This window comes from Trichosurus vulpecula, chromosome 3 (genome assembly GCF_011100635.1).
Source record: "Trichosurus vulpecula isolate mTriVul1 chromosome 3, mTriVul1.pri, whole genome shotgun sequence".
NCBI lineage: Eukaryota > Metazoa > Chordata > Mammalia > Diprotodontia > Phalangeridae > Trichosurus > Trichosurus vulpecula.
Genome location: NC_050575.1, coordinates 144,751,054 through 144,770,824, shown reverse-complemented (window position 1 = coordinate 144,770,824; position 19,771 = coordinate 144,751,054). Strand labels below are relative to the sequence as shown.

At 36.4% G+C, this 19,771-nt stretch overlaps 1 protein-coding gene across 1 annotated transcript in view; it reads left to right on the top strand.

Annotated features, from left to right (window-relative positions):
- Nucleotides 1-19,103, top strand: part of LOC118842250 (snRNA-activating protein complex subunit 5-like) — a gene marked incomplete at its 3' end in the record, with an annotated part of 33,932 nt that extends 14,829 nt beyond the window's left edge. Inside the window, exon 2 of the mRNA XM_036749842.1 lies at nt 18,799-19,103. Coding sequence (XP_036605737.1) covers nt 18,799-19,103 — 305 coding nt within the window. The remainder of the gene's footprint in view (nt 1-18,798) is intronic.
- Between the last annotated feature and the right edge of the window lie 668 nt (nt 19,104-19,771).

Sequence of the window (19,771 nt, the reverse complement as noted above, 5' to 3'; positions counted from 1 at the left end):
AGAAAAGGAAATTGATTTATCCAAGATCACACAGCTATTAAGTCCAACATTAACTCACTGTGTGAATGGCAAGTTACTTCCTGTTGAGGTTTCAAGGGACTAATTTTCAGAGGCTAGAGAAGTGATCGGTCTTTCCCATCTATTCTTTTTTATTAGCAAATGCTCTCAGAATGGGTGATTATTTGGTAGATTTGTCAGAAGTGTGAAAGGGATAGCATGTGTATAAACTTGCCTCCTAGCAAAATGTATTAAGGTATACAACCATAGCTATCAGGTCTCAAGTGGAAAGCAAGAGCTAAGAATCGGTCTACTATGGCCCTCCTGGATGTTTCCAGATAGAAAACTCATTCATATTTGACCCTATAAGATGTGTCCTATGCCAACTGTTGACAGCTATATAAACACTACTGCCATGAAATGGCAGTGGCAAAGCAGGGATATTTGATTTGTCCTTTAGAGAGAGACAAAGTATCATCTCTGCCATGTGTTGGTTCATCCTATCATTTTCCTTGCTTCAAAATCTATAGCTCTGGGGCCTCAGGACAGTGATTGCGCAAGACAGGTTGGCCAGGTCAGATGCTACCTTCTCCATGAAGCTCTTCCTGATCCCTCTGCTCTCATTGAAATTGGTTTCTTCCTTACACCTTTGCCTAAAGGAGTGACTCAACTCTTTTTTTTGTTTTTTTTTTTTGTTATGGACTCATTTAGCAGTCTGGTGAATCCTGTGGATCTCTTCTGGTAATGATGTTATTAAATGCATAAAATAAAATACACAGGATTACACAGGAAATCAATTATATCTACATACAATTATTTTAAAAACAAATTTGTAGGGCCCAGATTAAAAATCCATCATCTAGAATGCTTTATCCAGCCTCGAATATACTTACTAGTTATGTGACTGGAGAAATCACATAAACTTTCTCTCAGTCTTCTCAACTGTAAAACATGAGTGATAATAGCACCTACTTCCCAAGGTGGTTTTGAAAATCACTTAATTTTTTTAAAAACCACTTAGCACCGTGTCTGGCACATAGTAGGTACTAGATAAATGCTTATTCCTTCCCTCCCTTCCCAATAAGCTAAGAAATTCAGCAAAGATGTCTATTTGACATAGACTTGTCACTTCTATTTCATATAGTACTTGAAATGCTGGCTATAGCAATGACAAGAAAAAGAAATTGAAAGAAGAAACAGATGAAGAAGAAACAAAATGATTGTTTTTTGCAGATGATAGGATAGTATACTTAGAGAACCTAGAGAGTCAATAAAAATTAACTGAAACAATTCGTAATTTCAGCAAAGTTGCAGAATATAAAATAAATCCACACAAACAGTATTTCTCAATAATAGTGATAAAACACAGTAGGAAGAGGTAAAAAGAGAAATTTCATTTAAAGTAACTACTTGGGATCCTACCAACCAAGATACAAACAAGAAGGATGCAAATACTACAAAGCACTGTTTAGAGAAATGCAGACAAATAAATGGAGAAATAGTAATTGCTCATGGGTAAGCCGAGCTGTTATAATAAAAATAAAAATGACAATGCTTACTAATACTAAATCAGTGTACTTATTAGGTGGCATCACAGGTGCACTGCCAAGGATTTGTTTTATAGAACTAGAAAAAATAATAATGAAATTCATATGAAGGTACAAAAGGTCAAGAATCTCAAGGAAAATAATGAATAAAAGCGAGAAGGAAGGGGACCTAGCAGTACTCGATCTCAAATTATATTACAAAGCAGTGATTATCGAAACTATTATGTACTGGTTAAAAACAAAAGCCCCAGGAGCAGAACAAGTTAGAGATTCAACTTACAGAAACAAATAAACTCGGTAGCCAAGTATTCAATAAACACAAAGACCACAGCTACTGGGGTAAGTTCTTACTGTTTGATTAAAAAAATTGTTGGGAAAACTAGCCAGCAGTACAACAGAAATTAGGTTTAGACCAACAACTCACACTATATACCAATATAAGCTCCAAGTCAGTATGTGACCTGTATTATTACCCATCATAAACAAATTAAAGAACAAGAAAGAAAAGGATCTATCAGATTTCTAGAATGAGGAAGAATTCATAAAGAAACAAGGAGATAGGGAGGACCACAAGAGCTAAAATGAATAATTGTGATTACATAAAAGTAGTTTCTATACAAACAAATGTAACTGAGCCAAAGTTAGAAAAGAAATAATTAATAGTGAAAAAAAATCTTTCCATCAAGTTTCTTTGATAAAGGTCTCATTTTCAGGGTATAAAAGGAATGGATTCAGATTTGTAAAAATAAAATATCCTCCAAATATTAAATGGACTAAGGATATCACCAGGTGATTCTCAAGAGAAGAAATCTAGCCTATGTATAGCTTTTTTGGAAAAAAAAAATGTTTCAAATCCCTAATAATTGGGGAAATGCAAATTAATGCAATTCTGAGTTTCTACCTTGTACCATTAGTTTAACAAAGGTAACCAAAAAAGAAAATCACAAATATTTAAGGGTCTGTGGGAAAACCAACACGATGATGTACTATTGGTAGAGTTGTGAATAGGTCAATCCAGGGTGGGGAACCTGTGGCCTTGAGGCCACATGTGGTCCTCTAGGTCCTCAAGTGCAGCCCTTTGACTGAGTCCAAGTTTCACAGAACAAATTCTTTTATTAAGGGGATTTGTTCTGTGAAGTTTGGATTCAGTCAAAGGGCCACACTTGAGGACTTAGAACGCTACATGTGGCCTTGAGGCCACAGGTTCCCACCCCTGGAACTGGTCTGGAAAGTATTTTGGAATTGTGAACAAAAAGTTACTAAATAGTTCATGCCCTTTGACCCAGCTATACCATTGCTAGGCCCATACCCAAAAGAGATCAAAGAAAGGGGAAAAGGTCCTGTTTATATGAAAATATTTATAGCAGGTTTTTTTGTGGTAAAAAAAAAGGAACCTTAGGGGATGCCCACCAAATGGGAAAATGGATGAACAAGTTATGATATATAAATGTAATGGAATATTATTGTGCTATACAAATGATGAGAAGATGGTTTCAATGAAACTTGAGAAGACTTATATGAATTGATACAAAGTAAAGTGAGCTGAACCAGAAGAAATTAGACTATAACATCAATATTATTTAAGAATTTTTTTGAAAGACTTAAAAATTCTAATCAATGATGAAACATGATTCCTGAAGAATGATTAAAAGGAATGCCACCCACCTCAAGACAAGAGATGATTAACAAATATGTAGAATAAGAAAGTCATTTTTGGTCATGTGACCAAAGTTGGAATATGTTTTGCTTGATTACATTTATATGATACCAGAGTTTCTTCCTTCTTTCCTTCCTTCCTTCTTTTCTATCCATTCTTTTCTTGTCTTTCTTTCTTCTTTCTCTACTTCTCTCCCTCCTTCCCTTCTTTTCTTCCTTTCTTTCCTCCCCTCCTTCCCTCTTTTCTCTCTTCCTTCCCTTCCTTCCTTCCTATCCTCAAACCATCTTCCCCTTCCTTCTTTTCTTAGAGTGAATGTCAATGGTAAGTGTTTATCTTTGGAACAGCAACCCTGAGGATCTTCCCCTCCCAGCTTGATTTTTTTTCTTTCTTTTTAATTGAAGGGACCATCCCTTGACTCACTTCTTAAAGACTGAATGGGTGTTACCTCACATTAAGTGAGTACATGAAAAGGCCTTAGCCTAAAAGGGCCAGGGTCTCCCATTGCATCCTGGGATCTCCAGTCATCCTGATGAATACCTGGTCACTGGATCCAGATGGCTCTGGAGGAGAAAGAGAGGCTGGTGACCTTGCACAGCCCTCCCTCACTCAAATCAAAGTCAACTGCAAGTCATGTCATCATTTCCCTGATGCCATGGTCCTCTTCAAAAATGAAGGACAAACACAACAACAATCTTCCCTCCTTTTTCTTCCTTTCTTTTTTCCCTATCCTTTCTTCTTTCCTTCCTTCCTCCCTTTCTTTCCTTTTTTTTCTCAGTATATGTGGAGGGGGTGAGAAGGAAAAAAAATAAATGCTTAATACTTGAAAAACATTTTTAAAAAAATTAGAAAAGGGCAAAATGTACCTGATGCCAACTCAGAACTCTAGACTTAATCCACTAAAACAAAATGCCTTTTAAAAAAACCTTTATTATTTCCCTTTTCCTTCCACAGTGAGGTTTTTATTGCATATTTCAACAAAGAAGAGCAGGAAACAATCCACTTAAGATGACAAAAGAAAACCAGCCTGCCCTGCCATGCTAATAGGACAGTTTCACACATTTAGAACAGATGGGACAACAAAGTAAAAAAACACCAAAATGCTTGAATTTTTTCTCTCTCTGATTCATGCCAAGAATTGTTCACAGACAGATTTCTGCATATAGGAAGCACACACTTCCTCCACCATCAGATTTCATGTTAATTTATGTGAATATCTTTTAAAGGCACAAGCAGCTGAGTAATTATGTGGTTTGGGACACCTAATTACATCCACTAATAACATGGGTAACTGCAATGTGGGAAATACAAAGTTATCAAAATAACACATTGTTTCTGACAAAATGAGAGGGGACTGACTCTGGAAAAAAAACCACATCTGTAGCCAGAACAACAAAATCCCCATCTCTTAATATGACTTACAACTTGAAAGGTAGTTCATTGGCAAGCCTATTGACTTTAACATCTGAAAACTTATGTTCAAATACCATCTCTACCATTCATTACCTGTGTGATCTTGGAAAAGTCTCTTGTCCTCTCTGGATCTTGGTTTCCTATCAGTAAAATAAGAGGCTTGGTAGGGCTGATCCCCAAAACTCCTTCTAGCTCTAATGTAGCCATTTATAGATAGCTGGGGCTGCTGGTAAATGTGGTTTTCCCAGCTGAAAAGAGAGAATGAAGATACACAAGAGGGAAGGCCAAAAATGTTGGAGCTTTGGGTATAGATGTGTTTTAGCGGTCAGAGCCAATTGCAAGGGAATGGAGCTGCTGCCCCAGATGGACTATAGGATTGACCATAATTGTGAGCAGTCTGATTTGTCTGACACGCTAAACCACTTAAGGAGTGATTTGCCTGCACAGAACTTGCTACGTTCCTGAATGAGCCTGCCTTATGGCACTGGAGGGACTGGGTGAATTTATCCACTCTCCACTTCTCTCTCCTCCCCCCACTTTGCTGTGCCTGGTGAAATGGTATTGCACATCCTTTTGAAGTTTCCTGCTTTTTAAAAAATCTTGTTTATTTGATGTTTGTATTTTTAAGTGAATTTTGTCCCTAGGTAAAGATAAACAGCTTTTTATTGCATTCCCAGTGAATGTTTTTTTATAGATTGAGTAATAAGGAGAATGCAGTGGCTAGTGGAAATTCCGTCAGAGTGTACTTGAGAGCAGAGGAACCAGTCTTTCTGCTCAGTGGCTAAGGAAGGAAAAGATTTCTTCTCTGCTCTGGAGGTTACTGAATTTTATGAATATTTGGCGAATTAGCTCCCTGGAATAACAAGGGGAAAAGACAAATATGAATCTGTGAGACCAATTTCTGTGGACTTTATAGAAGAAAAAACCACAAGATATTATTAAGCTATTTGATAACACAAAGTGGAGCCTCTAAATTCTAAATTTAACTCCCTCATTTACAGAGAGGGAAACTGAGGCCCAGTGAGGTTACTTGCCCGTGGTCACACAGGTACTAAGAGGAAGTGCTGGGATTCAAACCTGAGGCTTCTGATTCCAGATCCAGTGTTCTTTCTACTGTACCATAATAAATTTAATTTGTCTCAGTTGCTCTACCATTCATACCCAGAGCCTTAAAAAGCACAGGATGAGCACAAGATGTTGATGAGACATGTCTTCTTCTGAAAGAAATTATGTTTAATTATGTTGGAAAAACCCACCCTAACCTTCTTTATTGCTACTGCTGGTATCACTGTCTCACCAATCCTCCAGGTTCTTAACCTTAGAATTTTCTTTGGCTCCTTCTCCTGCACTCCCCACATCCAATCAGTTTCTAAGTCCTATTGATTTCACCTCTGAAATATCCTTCATATCTGTTCCTTCCTTTCTAGTCTAATTGTGCTTTCCCTGCTTCAGAGCCTCACCTCCTCTCACTTAGGTTACTATAATAATCTCCTAATTTATCTACCTGCTTCCAGTTTCTCTCCTCCAGTGCATCCCCAACACTATCATCTTGGCAATATTACTAATGCATTGTAGTGATCATGTCACTTTTCTTAAAACAAAACAAAATGAAACCTTCAATAGTCCCCCATTGCCCAATGAATAAAATATAAACTCCTGACTCAACATTCAAGGCCTCTTACATTCTGACCCCAATCTACCTTTCCAATCTTAACTCCCACTATTCCCCTTCACATGTGCCATGCTGTGGTCAAATTGGATGACACCATTTTTCTGTTCCCACCATTCCTCATGCCTAGAGTTGACTCCTCCTCTAATCCTCATCTTTCTCCAAGGGCAACTCAGGTTCTGCCCCCTACAAGAAGTCTTCCTTGACAGTTGCAGGTATAAGTGATATCTCCATCTTTAAATTTCTCATAGCACTTTGCCCAAACATCTTATTTACACTTATCTCATTCTTCTCTTCATAATGGTCATTTAAGTACATGATTATTCCCTCATTAAAGTAATATCAGATCCTTAAGAATAAGGTCTGCATTGTGTCTATCTTAGAATCTTCAGGGTTTAATACTGTCCTTTATTTAGTGCAATGGTGCTTAATAAATGTTTGTTGAAATTAAAATAAAAATATTATTTTCGAAAACTACTTCTGCAGCATTTGTCATTCACTTCAGCACAATGACAAGTAGAAAAAAGATGATTTTAAGGATGGAAGTATTTTGGGACCATGCCCCCACCACAAAGATATGCCCAAGTCATACACATTTCACTCCTAGTTCAACACTATCTCCATCTCCTCCCTATCTGATTACCCCTTTTACCTAGCTCCCCTCTATGTCATGCTACCTATTGGAATCTGAACTTCTTGAGAGTAGTAACTGTCTTATTTTATGGTCTTATTGTATTTGCATCGCTCAGTGTTTGGCACACTGCTTACAAATAGTAAGAGCTTAAAAAAGTTCCATCCATCTATCGGTCTGTCTATCTGTCTATCTATCTATCTATCTATCTATCTATCTGTCTGTCTGTCTCTCTGTCTGTCTGTCTATTCATCCATCCAACCATTTATCCATCTATATATCTAATCTGTCTTATTATCCTTGTATTTCAGTCAGCTGGATGTGGGGGTGCTAGTTAGATCTATCTGAGCTGGGGTATAATCTTATGTAATAGCTGGTAATAATAAAAATAATAATGAACCCTCAAAGCCCAATCTGTGTGTATTGGGGCGGAGCTGTAGCATCGACAAAGTAAAGGAATGTCAGTTAGGGAGATGTACACCACAGACTCTCTCCTGAGAGTACAACAGCAGTTCTGACAGCTTGTCAAGGACCCTGAAATTCTGGCAAATTAGGCTATGGCAATATTGCTGATTAGGTTATATCACTGATTAGGTTATCACCTTGGCCAGTGGGAGAAAACTGATCCTATCAATCTAAAAAATGGATGGAATGAGATAGGGTTGCAGGTTGACCTTACTCAAAACTGCTATGATGTTTAGACTGGCATGGAGATCATGGAGTAATTGGTATTCCCTCATGTTTTGGTACCACAAGAAGGCAAGATGCATCAGAACTCAGAAATACCCATACTCCACCTGTTTAGGAATGCTTCAGGATTGATTATGGCGACCATTAAGGTGGGCAAAATACAAGTGGACATGAAATGGTCTGAAGATATGAGAATTTTCATAATACATCAATATTATATCATAACAAATGTAGAACCAGATCTCTTCAGTTATAAGCAAGGACTTTGTACTGAATTTTGTCAGTGGTACCCTCTGCTCCAAGTCACACAAGGCAATCACGGAAATAAATTTCATCACAAGGCTTAGCTTAGACAAAATTGGAAATGAAATTAAGAAGCTACCAAAATTTGAAAAGGGAAAAGTTAGAGATCCTAAGGTTACTGAAAATCTTTGTTTGGTGGTAACTCCAGGAATTATACCTAATAATGAAATTGCTGACAAAAACAGCACCAATGTCTCAAATGATTTTGAAAAGGAGATGGAAACGCATAAATTGATTTCTGACAAGCCCTATTTGAGTTTGATGGTATGAATCCAAATAGCAGATGGATTATACCAAAATAGAATATTTTTGAAAGCTAGTTATCTACTACAGCACTCATCTACAATATTTGATAGAAGGTATAAAAAACATTTCAGGATGCACACACAGTAATATATGTAGCAGCCATTGCTACAGTAAGACCATGGAAAGAAAGGTGGTGCTACTAAGGAATATCTCTATGGAAAGGTGTCATGTATCACCATGGCTGAAGCAGTTTGAGAGAACTATTAAAGAGCTCTAGAAAGGTATCAGATTACCTCAAAGTCTTTCAGGCACTTGCAATTTAATAAAAGCCCTATTATGTAAATTGAATCCTAAAAATAAAAGTGTATCATAAATTTTTATTCCCTCAACCAGAAATTAAAAGCAAAAATTAAAAGGTTAAGGGCTAAAAGGAATCAAAATGTGACAAAAAAATGAAAATCAATAAAAACCTTCATTATAGAGGCTTAAGAAGTAAAGAAATCAGAGGAAACAGAATTCTGAGAATATGCTGAATTTCTGGTCCTTTACATTGTTTTAAGAAATCCAATGCAACAAAAATGTGAGTTGAATCAAACAAGAAACAGAAAACCTGCTCACCTTTAATATAATGAATGACAGAACAGTTATATCAAGGGTGGTGACAAATTTTAGTTTCTCTGAAAAACTAGAAAGAAATAGGGCAGTAGCATCTGAGCTAGTGACAAAGCATTTTATGAACTCAGAGGCAAGCTTGATCCTGTCTCCCTTAACAGAAGTCATTGCTTATCTATTTACCACAAGATGAGGACCCCAGTGGCCCCCTCCAAATATAGGCAGTGCATGTTGATGTACTTTTAAAAAATGTTCACTGCTCATATGGTTCAATAAAAAAGAAATCTATCACTGCAATATATTGGCAGAGAAGCAAAAGAAGGGTGTCAAAAAGTCTAAGGGATATAAAGAGCAATAGTTATTATTAATTTGGTATTTTTCATATAAGCTGCCCAAAAGCCCCCACACATTTCTTCTCTCCTCTATGAGGTCTTTCCTGATCCCTAAAGGAATCAAGAAAGAGAAGGGGGGGAAGTGAAAGCGGTGAGAAAGAAAGGGAGAGAGGGGTGAGGGGAAGGGAGAGAAAGGGGAGAGAAGAGGAGAGAGGGAGGGGGGAGAGAGAGAAGAGGCAGGGGGAGAGAGAGAGAAAGGGGGGGGAGAAAGAAAAAAGGGGGAGAGAGAGAGAGAGAGAGAGAGAGACATTCCATGGCTTGGTTCTGTTTGTGACCAGGCTGTACATTTTTTCCTTATGCAAACTGATTTACCTGAAGTGCAAATCTGACTGCGTCAGTCTCCCACTCAATAAACTCTAGTGGCTCCCTACTAACTCTACAATCACATATAAATGGTTTTTCATTTTAAACACTTTGCAACCTGGCCCCAAACAATCATTCTAGACTTACTGCACATGATTCTTCCTTATATGTACATTTAATTTCAGCCAACCTGGCCTTCTCTCTGCTCCTCATACACAACCTTCCATTCTCTGTGCTGTTTGGCCACTATGCCTAGAATGCACTGCATCCTCATGTCGCTCAGAATACCTAGTTTCCTCTGAAGCTCATCTCAACTGTTGTGTTCTCTATGAGGCCTTTCTTGATTATCTCAGCTGTTAAAGCTTTCCGCTTTTCGTTCCTCCATCACCTTGTATCTATTTTGCATATACACATATCCATTCATATTGTCTCCCCTAGCTAGACTTTAAGCTCCTTGAGGGCAAGGATTATTTTTACTTTTAGAGTAGTACAGTGCCTAAATGCTTGTTGATCTTAATTCTTGCACTGTTACTAGCCCTAGCCTGAGAAACATAAGCAGAAAGCAGTGTAGCTTCAACACCAAGAACAGGAAAGCCCATCTGAGTTTTAGGGAAACAGGATAAGTCGTGGTGCTTGAGAGAGAAGCCAAGCTGTAGAACTGATCTAAGTCATGAAAGTGACAGCAGGGTGATTAGGAATTCCATGTTCTCACTAAAATAAAACCCCCTATAACGTAGCTGTTCCCAATTTCTTTGATGAGTCTAGCCCCAGCAACACAGCAAAACAGGTGACAGCTGGCAGAAAATTTCCCAGCACCTGTCTTCCTCCAAATCTCACAATCTGAGGAGGAAGACTGTTTCCAAAGAATGCCGTCTGCTCAGCAACAATAAACACACACACATACACATACACACACACACACACACACACACACACACACATCACCATCCCCCAGCTTAATGCCCACCCACTATAGTTCCTAGATTGGCAAGAGATTTCTAGTTGATACAGCAAGGTCTAGCATGGTGCCTTGCATATAATAGACACTTAAGAAATGTTTGTTGATTTGTACTGAATTGTTGAAAGGCTGGGATTATTATCCTCATTTTACAGAAAAGAAAACTGTGACATTTTGTGACGATGGAAAGATTACTGGATTTTAAGTCAGAGGACCTTCTTCTGCCACTTGCGACATGTGTGACCTTGGGCAAATCACATGACCTCTCTGAGTCTCCATTTCATCATCTGCAAAATGAAGAGACTAGAGTGAATGACTTCTGAGTTTACTTCCTTAAGGTCCCTTCCATAAATCCATGATCTTCAAAACTTCAGGGGTCAAAGGATTTGCCAAGATCCCACAGCTCCTAAGTGATAGAGCTAGGGCTCAAATCCAATTCAACTTAATTCAACAACCAAGGATTCTGATTCCAAATCTAGCATTCTTTCTACTAAACAACATTTAGCTCCCCTATATGCATGAATGTAAAACTGCTGTAAGTTTTATAAAATGGATCTTAGAAAGTTGATAAATATGAATGAAGCATATGAAATAGTAGGTGTTTGGAAATGTACTGAAAACTGTCCCAGGTCCTTCCTGGGAATTCCTTAATAGTCTCTTGTCCTATCAACAAGCATAGATACAGTCATACATATGAAATATACACAAATAGGTGCATATGGATGTATATAACACACGTGTGTCTGTGTGTCTGTGTATCCTAGGTTGTTGATGGGCAAGAGACTATTGAAGAATTCCTCAACAGTATCAGGGACACGTCTGTGTGTATACACACACACACACACACATATGTGTGTGTATCTGTATGTGTATATGTATGTATGTGTACATATACATGCACATATAGATGTATATATACACATGTCCCTAAAACATTCCTTACCATTTTGGCTCCCTTTGTGTGTGGTTGATACTTTTTTCTAAGGTAAAAGTGCCTTATGCAATGGCTATTTCTCCCCTCCATTTCCCCTCAGGTATCACATGGTTTGTAGTTTAAAATAAATGATTGTACATGGTACTATTATAAAGAATTAACATTTTTATGCATCATTCAATTCTCTGCTGAGTGTAGAAAAGGTCGCTGATTTTAGGAATATTTCCTTGTTTTGAATTAATTAACAAGGTAAGTTGAAATTCACATCTAATTCTTAAGGGAGTTAGCAAGATGGCAGCAGCACTGCAGAGTAAATTGTTTACAACCAATGCTAATGTCTGCTCATTTGATTTAATGTGTGGTATACATACAATTGCTCCAGGGGGCTTTCTTCTAATAGTCAATCTTGGCCATAATTGCAACAGCTATGCCTCTGTCTGCTTGCAGAATGAAAACACCAATGGGGAAATTTTTTTCTTCCCAAAATTAGTGAATTGGGAAGCCTGGAGGAATTTTGCTGCAAAATGAGTTGGAAGGTGAGAGAATGGTAGTGAAGTTGATGAACTCATCCAGGCTGATCTTCAGTGGTAGAGCGGGGTTCCAACCTAGACCTTGTCAGAAAAATCACAAATTCAAGTCTCACCTCTGCAGAGATTTGAAGAAAGAGTTCCAGGGTACACCTGTACTGACTGACAGGGAGGAGCTTCCTTCTTTCTCTTAGAAGACAGAAAGGGTAGACACCATCGCATTGTTAGTAGACCTGTTAATTACTCCAACCATTGTGGAAAACATTTTGAAATTATACTAGAAAAATCACTAAACTGTACATACTCTTTAGTTAAGCAATATCACTACTATATGTCAAAGTCAAAGACTGAGAGAGAAGTTCCATATACAGGAAAATGTTATAGCTGTACCTTTGTGGTATCCAGAAACTGGAATCAAAGTGAGTGTTCTTTGATCTGGTAATGTCTGAGTAAATTGTGGAATATGAATGTAAAGAATGTTGTTCCCTTAAATCAAAAGAATCAAAATAAATGACAACCAAGAGGAATTCAAGAAAACTGGGGACAGCTAGTATGGATTGCTATTTTTTAAAATGGTAAGCAGAAAAATGAGGACAATTTTACAATGACCAAACAATGTAATGGAAAGCAACAACGAAATATGTCATAACTGATCAATTCAGTGAATCATCTTGGCTTCAGAGGACTGATGATGAAGCACACCTCTCTGCTCTTTACAGAGAGGTGGTGGACTACAGGTGTAAGACGAGGCATATTTGGTCAGATATGAACAATGCATTGGTTTGTTTTTTAAGCCCACATGTGACTTAAATAGATACATGATGTGGAATCTTGCCCACTCTTGCTCCAAGTGAATCTGCAATTTTATCTTTGTGGAGAGTAGGAGGAAGGTGTGCAGCCCTGAGAGGGAGGGATCCAGAGGCATGCAGGAACCAGAATCATCATTCTTGGGCAATTTCTCCTTTACTCTTCTATTTTAAAGAGGATATTAGATTCGAATTACATCAGAAATCTGAAGCATAGGGTTATAATACGGAGTTCAGAATAAAATCTACTTTCCCTAATTGCTATCAAAGGGGAGGGCAGATAACTAAATACAGCTTACTGTTACTTAGTTCTCTCCCCCAACTGTAATTGCACAAAAGACTGACACAAATAGTAAGTCTTTATTAAGGTAAGCAGTAAATAGAAATGGGAAAAGTTATAAGAATTATGGTAAATAATGTGATATACCAGAGCAAATGAAGTCTTCAATTTGGGAACAACATAAGCAAGAAACACCTCAGTTCAATCAAAGATGTAATTATCTTAGAGGGCCAGAGAGGATGACGGGAGTCTCCTCTTAGCAGTCTCTAGGGTCATGTGCTTGAAATCAAGGATTATACTGGAGGCCATGTCTGTGACTCCAGGGACATCTCTAGTCCATCATCCAAAATTTCACACTTGCTTCTGTCTCTCTCCAACTTCTCTTTTCCTAGCATCCTTTTACAATACAAATAAATTCCTTCTCTGCTTACAAAAGTACATAGTATCATGAACTCAGAAGTCTCTCAGGCAATCAGGAGTCACATCTCCCTCCTTGTACACAGCATATAGAGTCATAGGGTTGTCCCTCAGGAAAACTGCCTCAGACTTTGGCAGCAGTGGGATTTTTATTTATTTCAGTCCTGTTCAATTCTTCACAACCCCACTTGGGGTTATCTTGGAAAAGATACTGGAGTGATTTACCATTTCCTTCTCCAGTTCATTTTACTGATGAGGAAACTGAGGCAAACAGAGTTAAGTGGCTTGCCCAGGGTCACATAATAAGTGTCTGAGGCTGGATTTGAACTCAAGTCCTCCTGACTTCAGAACCAGCACTGTATCCACTGTACCACCTAGCTGCCCCAGTAGTAGTATATATATATATAAACGTAAGGTAATTTGGGGAGGAGGAGGGCAGTAATATAGAAGGAAAGTCAGGGAAGGCTTCAACTGAGCTGAGCATTGAAAGATAATAAGGATCCTGAGAGGCAAAGATGAAAGAAGTAAATTCCAGGTATGTGGTATGAATTGCATGAATGCACAGTAAAAAAGAAGTAAAATGTGCAACTTGGCAGCACAGTGGCTAGAGCGCTGGGCCTGGAGTCAATGGTTTTGTTTTTCTTTTATTCTCAATGGGAATATGCGGAAGGGGGGGAACCTCTCTGTCTCCTTATGCTGACTTTGCTGGAAAAACCACTGATGCTTCCTTAATTTCACCATCAGGATTTGGTCTGATGAAATTTTTGGATCTGTTTGGGGGAGTTTTTTGGAGGGACCCTCTGTACTTCTTCCTGTTACTTTGCCTTCTTTCCTCTGCCTCTAAAACTGAATATAATCTGACAGGGGCAAAAATAAATCTTTAATGAAGCAGAGGATTGCCAAGGATTCTTAATGAAAAGTCCCTAAGTGAGTAGAATTTGAAATGCAAATACAGGAGTCAAGAGAAATATGGAAAAATAAATACATTAGGTTAAATGGAATACGATGAATTGTTTACATATGAATAGGGGAGAAGAACCAAGTGTCCTCTCTTTGCCCTAATGTTCTCAGGTGTCATAACGTTAAATAATGCATACAGAACCTGGTATTAGTTATAGTCTATTTCAATGGCCTCAGAAGAAGGAAATGGAAGGAAAAGTAGGATAAACAATAGAGGAAAGAAGGAGGAAGGGAATAGAACTTATCTTACACATAACGGAGGTAAAGGGATAAAGAGTATAAGAATAATGAGGGGCATCCCGTGAACCTCACTTTCATTTGAATAAGACAAAGGAAAACTGATCCAGTAAATAAAGAGTAAACTATATTAATGGGACTCCTCAATGTATCCCCTTTAAGACCTAGACAAATGTAACAAAAAAGTAAACAAGAAAGAAGTTAAGGTCTTGAATAGAACTTCAGAAAAGTTCAATAGGATCACTTTGGGGATTACTGAATGGTTATAGAAAAGCACTGAAATATTTCCTAGCTAGGCCCAGCACCTTTACAAAATTGATTATGTACTGAGGCATAAAAACCTCACAAGCAAAGTCAGAAAAGTAGAAATATTAGACATGTTCTTTACTGCCCATAATGCAATAAAAGTACATATGAACAAATCTTTAACTAGATACTAAATAACTAACTAGACACTAAATAATTTAGTCTTAAAGAGTTCCCGTGTCAAAGAACATACCATAGAAACAATAGAAAATGTCATAAAAGAAACTTATAAAAGAAACTTATAAAAGAAATAACAATAAGAAAACAAACCAAACATAAAAAGCTTATAAAAGAAACAACAATAAAAAGCAAATCAAAACTTTTAGAATTCAGTGAAAACAATCCTTGGGAGAAAATTTATTTCTAAATGCTTTCATCAATAAAAGGAGAAATAATAGATCAACAAATTTGGCATGCAACTAAAAAAAAAACTAGGAAAAGAGACAACTTTAAAAAATACAACTAAACACCAAAGTAGGAATTCTGAAAGTCAAAAAAGAAATTAACAAAATTAAAAGCAAAAAAAGCCCTAACAGATTTTTATTAGAAAATTTAATAAAATAGTTAAGCAAGTAGTATGATTTTTAAAAGGAGAGAGGAAAATAAAAGTCTATATCAAAAATGAAAAGGAATATTCAAGACAACTTAAGATGAAATAAAAGAAAGAATTTTGCTCAGATGCTAACACAACCTATAACTTAGAGGAAATGAATAAATATTTACCAAAAAAATTAACAAACAAGAAATAGATTATTTAAATAACCCAGTATCAGGGGAAAAAAATTAGTAAGCCATAAGTGAACTCTAAAAATAAAAAAGAAGCAGATTTACAAATAAATTACATCAGCTATTCAAACAAAAATTAATTCATTATTATATAGGCTTGCTGCAAAAACAGAAAAATAGGGAGTCCTGTCACACTCTTTATATGACACAAAATGTTCTTGATATCTAAAACAGGGAGAAGCAAAGCAGAAAAAGAAATCCAGAGACAAAAATAATAAATGAAAGATTAGCAAAGAACCTGAAATAACATATTTAAAATATTACATAGTATTATGGGGTTGGATTTATGAAAATTCAATCTTGATTCAATATTAGGAAAATAATAAACATAATAGGTAGTATTCAGTGCTCATTTCTGGTTGGTTTTTTTTAAGAAAATACTAAAAAGCATAAGAATAAGTGGACATTTCTTTAATCTGGTAAACAGTTATGTGATGCAGTGAATAGAATGCCCAACCTGGAGTCAGGAAGGCCTGAGTTCAAATCTAGCCTCTAACACTTACTAGCTGTATGACCCTCAGCAAGTCATTTAACCCTGTTTGTCTCAGTTTCCTAATCTGTAAAATGAGGTGGAGAAGGAAACTGAAAACCACCCTAGTATCTTTGCCAAGAAAACCCCCAAAAGGTGGCATGAAGAGTCAGACAAGACTGAAAATGACTGAACAACAACAGTATTTATCTAAAATAAAGGGCCATTATTAAATATAATGGAGAAAGATAGAGGCCTTTATAATATCAAGGGTAAAGCAAGCATGTCAATTATCACTACTATTGAATATAGTTCTAGAAATGCTGACTATAGAAATATGACAAGAAAAAGAAAGAAAAAGACTAAACACAGAAAAAAAGTAAATAGAATTGCCACTTTTTACAAATAATATGATAGTCTATTGAGAAAACTCCAAGGAACCAAATCAGAAATTCAAGTGAAATAATAACTTCCACAAAGTTATAGGATATAAAATACATCCATATAAGTCATCAGCATTTCTCTGTTACTAACAAAAGTCAACAAAAGAGAGTAAAAATTAAAAATTGCATTTAAACTAACTATAAAATGTTTAAAATATTAAGTACATTATCTATTAAATTAAATCCAAAAGAGATAGAGAGATTTCATTAAAAATAACTATAAAATATATAAAATATTAAGTAAATTATCTACCAAGACACACAAGAACTTTATGAATATAATCACAAATCACCTTATACAAAAAAGACATCAAATTTGGAGAAATATTAATCACTCATGGGAGGGTATTATAATAAAAATGATGCTACAATTTAAATTATTTACTTCTTCAGTGCCATACTGGTCAAAACTTCAAAGTAAATTATAGATCTAGGAAAATATAATTAAATTCTCCCAAAAGAAAAAAAAAGTAAAGAATCTGAAGTGGAATCATGCAAAAAAGTGGAAAGGAAAGAAGCTTAGTAGGCCAAATCTCAAACCATATTACAAATCAACAATCTTCAAAACTATTTGGTACTGGTTAAAAAAACAAAAAAGGTTGGAACAGGTTATATGTGTAAAACAGAAGCAAAAGGAAATTTTGACATGATGTTTAATTAATCCAAAAGTCCCAACTACTGGAGTAAAGACTTGTCATTTGACAAAAACTGCTCAGAAAACTGGACAACTATGTGGCACTAATTAGGTATATAGACCAAGACCTCACACTCCATACCAAGATAAGCATCATATAGATACATGACCTGGATATAAAAGGACATCTCATAAATAAATTAGAAGAAGAAGAAGGAAATTACTTTTCAGATTTATGGACAAGGGAAGCTTACACAGACAAATAAGGGATAGTGAGGATAACAAGATAAAGCGAACAATTTTGACTACATGAAATTTAAGAGTTTTCACAATTCCAATGCAACCAGTATCAGAAGGAAAATAGGAGGGAAAATCTTTAAAAGTTTTTCTGATAAAGTATCAATTCCATGATATATAAGGAAGTGATTTAAATTTATAAGAGTAAGAGCCTTTCCCCAATTTAAAAGATATGAATATATAGTTCTCAAGGAAGGAAATCCAATCTATCAATGGTTATATGAATAATACACCAACATACCCCAAATCACCACTAATTAGAGAAATCCAAACTAAACAGCTCTAAGTTTCCTCCCTCACAACCATCCAATTGACAAAGTTAACCAAAAAAAAAAATGACAAATTTTGGAGAGGAAAACAAGCACATTGATCCACTGTTGTTAGATGAATTTAGAACTATGTCCCATAAGTTATAAGGCCTAAAACTCAAAGAGATCAAAGAAAGAAAGAAAAAAGTCCTATAGGTACAAAAATATTTACTGCAGATCTTTTTGTAGGGGCAAAGAACTAGAAATTAAAGGGGTACCCATCACTAGAGGTAGCTGGTGGCACAGTGAATTGAGCATATCAAATTTTATCAGTCATGCAATGCAGGTTTTGTTTTCATTTGAGTTTTTCTCTTTATTCCATCTTCAGTAATTTTTTTCATGCAAAAGCATTTTAATTTTGCTTAATGAAAATTGCTAGTATTGTCTTTTATAATCACCTTAATCTCTTCTTTGATTAAGAATTCTCCCCTTTGGTATCTCCTTCTGTTCTCTTATTTTTAAAGCAATGTTACAAAAGATATCTTATACTTTGATTGTATATCCATTTGTAGTTTATTGTAAGATAGGGGTGAGATACTGTTGAAATTTCTGCCAAACTATTGTCTAGTTTTCTCAACAGTTCTTATAAATCAGGGAGTTATTCTCCCTATTAATGAATGTTAGACACTGGTTTACTAGAACTAGAGGTTCTTTCTTAGCTAGTATATTCCTCTAATAGTTTGCCTTTTTAAAAATAGTGCCAAATAATTTTAGTGATTATCCTTTATCATATAGTCTAATATTTGGAAGGGCTATTATTTGAACTTGTGGACAGGTCACACTTCTCCTTTAATGAGTATCAGTTTTTTCCTTTTTAAAATGATAGGGGTAATAAGAGAAATTCGAATTAAAGGAATGTTTTATGTCACACCTATTAAACAAAATATGAAAATAATAATTATTGGCCTTTTCTAAGACATCCACTTGCCTCTTTGGCACAGGGCCTCACTAGACGGTCTTTCCTCCGTCTGCACCTGAGAGAGGGCGGCCCAGCGAAGGGAATGGGCAGCTCAACTGCAGGAGTCCCACAAGGAGGAGGAGACGCTACTGTGGGTGAAGGCTTCGTGGCATGACCAGCTCAATCAGCTCAAGGTCAAAGAGCAGGTCCTTCAATCAGTTATTAGCTCCAGAGAAGGGGAAGAGATGACCCATTCTTCACCTCTTACAGAGGAACCAGAAAATACCTTGGTGCAGGTAGACAATGAAACTTCCATCAATCAAATTGAATTAAATCTAAGCACAAGAAACCATGCTCAAGAAGAAAAGGAGGAGGAGGAAGAGGAGAAGGAGGAGGAGGAAGAAGAAGAAGAAGAAGAACAAGAACAAGAAGAACAAGAAGAAGAAAAAGAAAAAGAAGAAGAAAAAGAAAAAGAACAAGAAAAAGAAGAACAAGAAGAACAAGAACAAGAAGAATCTGATTCCTAAAGGAGAAAGGGGAAAAAGTCAGAATTAAGATTCATGAACTTTCTCTGTTCATAGAAACCATTCCAGTGCAATCATTATGGCCTGTTCAAAGGGAATGCAGAGCTCTCAGAAAATGCACTGTTAGAATGACATCATAGCTTACTGAAGCTTCAGTGTTGAGTTAAAAGAAAAACAGACTATAGATAGAAAATTCAGGGATCTGTATTTTACCGTTGGAAAAAAAAAGGTCAAGTTCACATAAGTTAGTCAAATTAGATGTCCACATACTAGAGATAAAACTCTGTGTGCCATTCTACTGAAATATTCATGTATTTGCAACCAGAAAAGTTTAAATGTAGCCAGCCTTTCACATTTTTCTAATACAAGTAAAGATGTACTATTAAACTCCCTTATGCACAGAGCAAGGCCATGTTCTAAGTTCTAAAATCTAGTAGATGGAAAGGTGAAGAAGAACCATAATGGGATTCAACTCCTCATATGAAGAGCATAAGCTCTTTAAATGCCACTCTGAGGAACATAGAGCACAC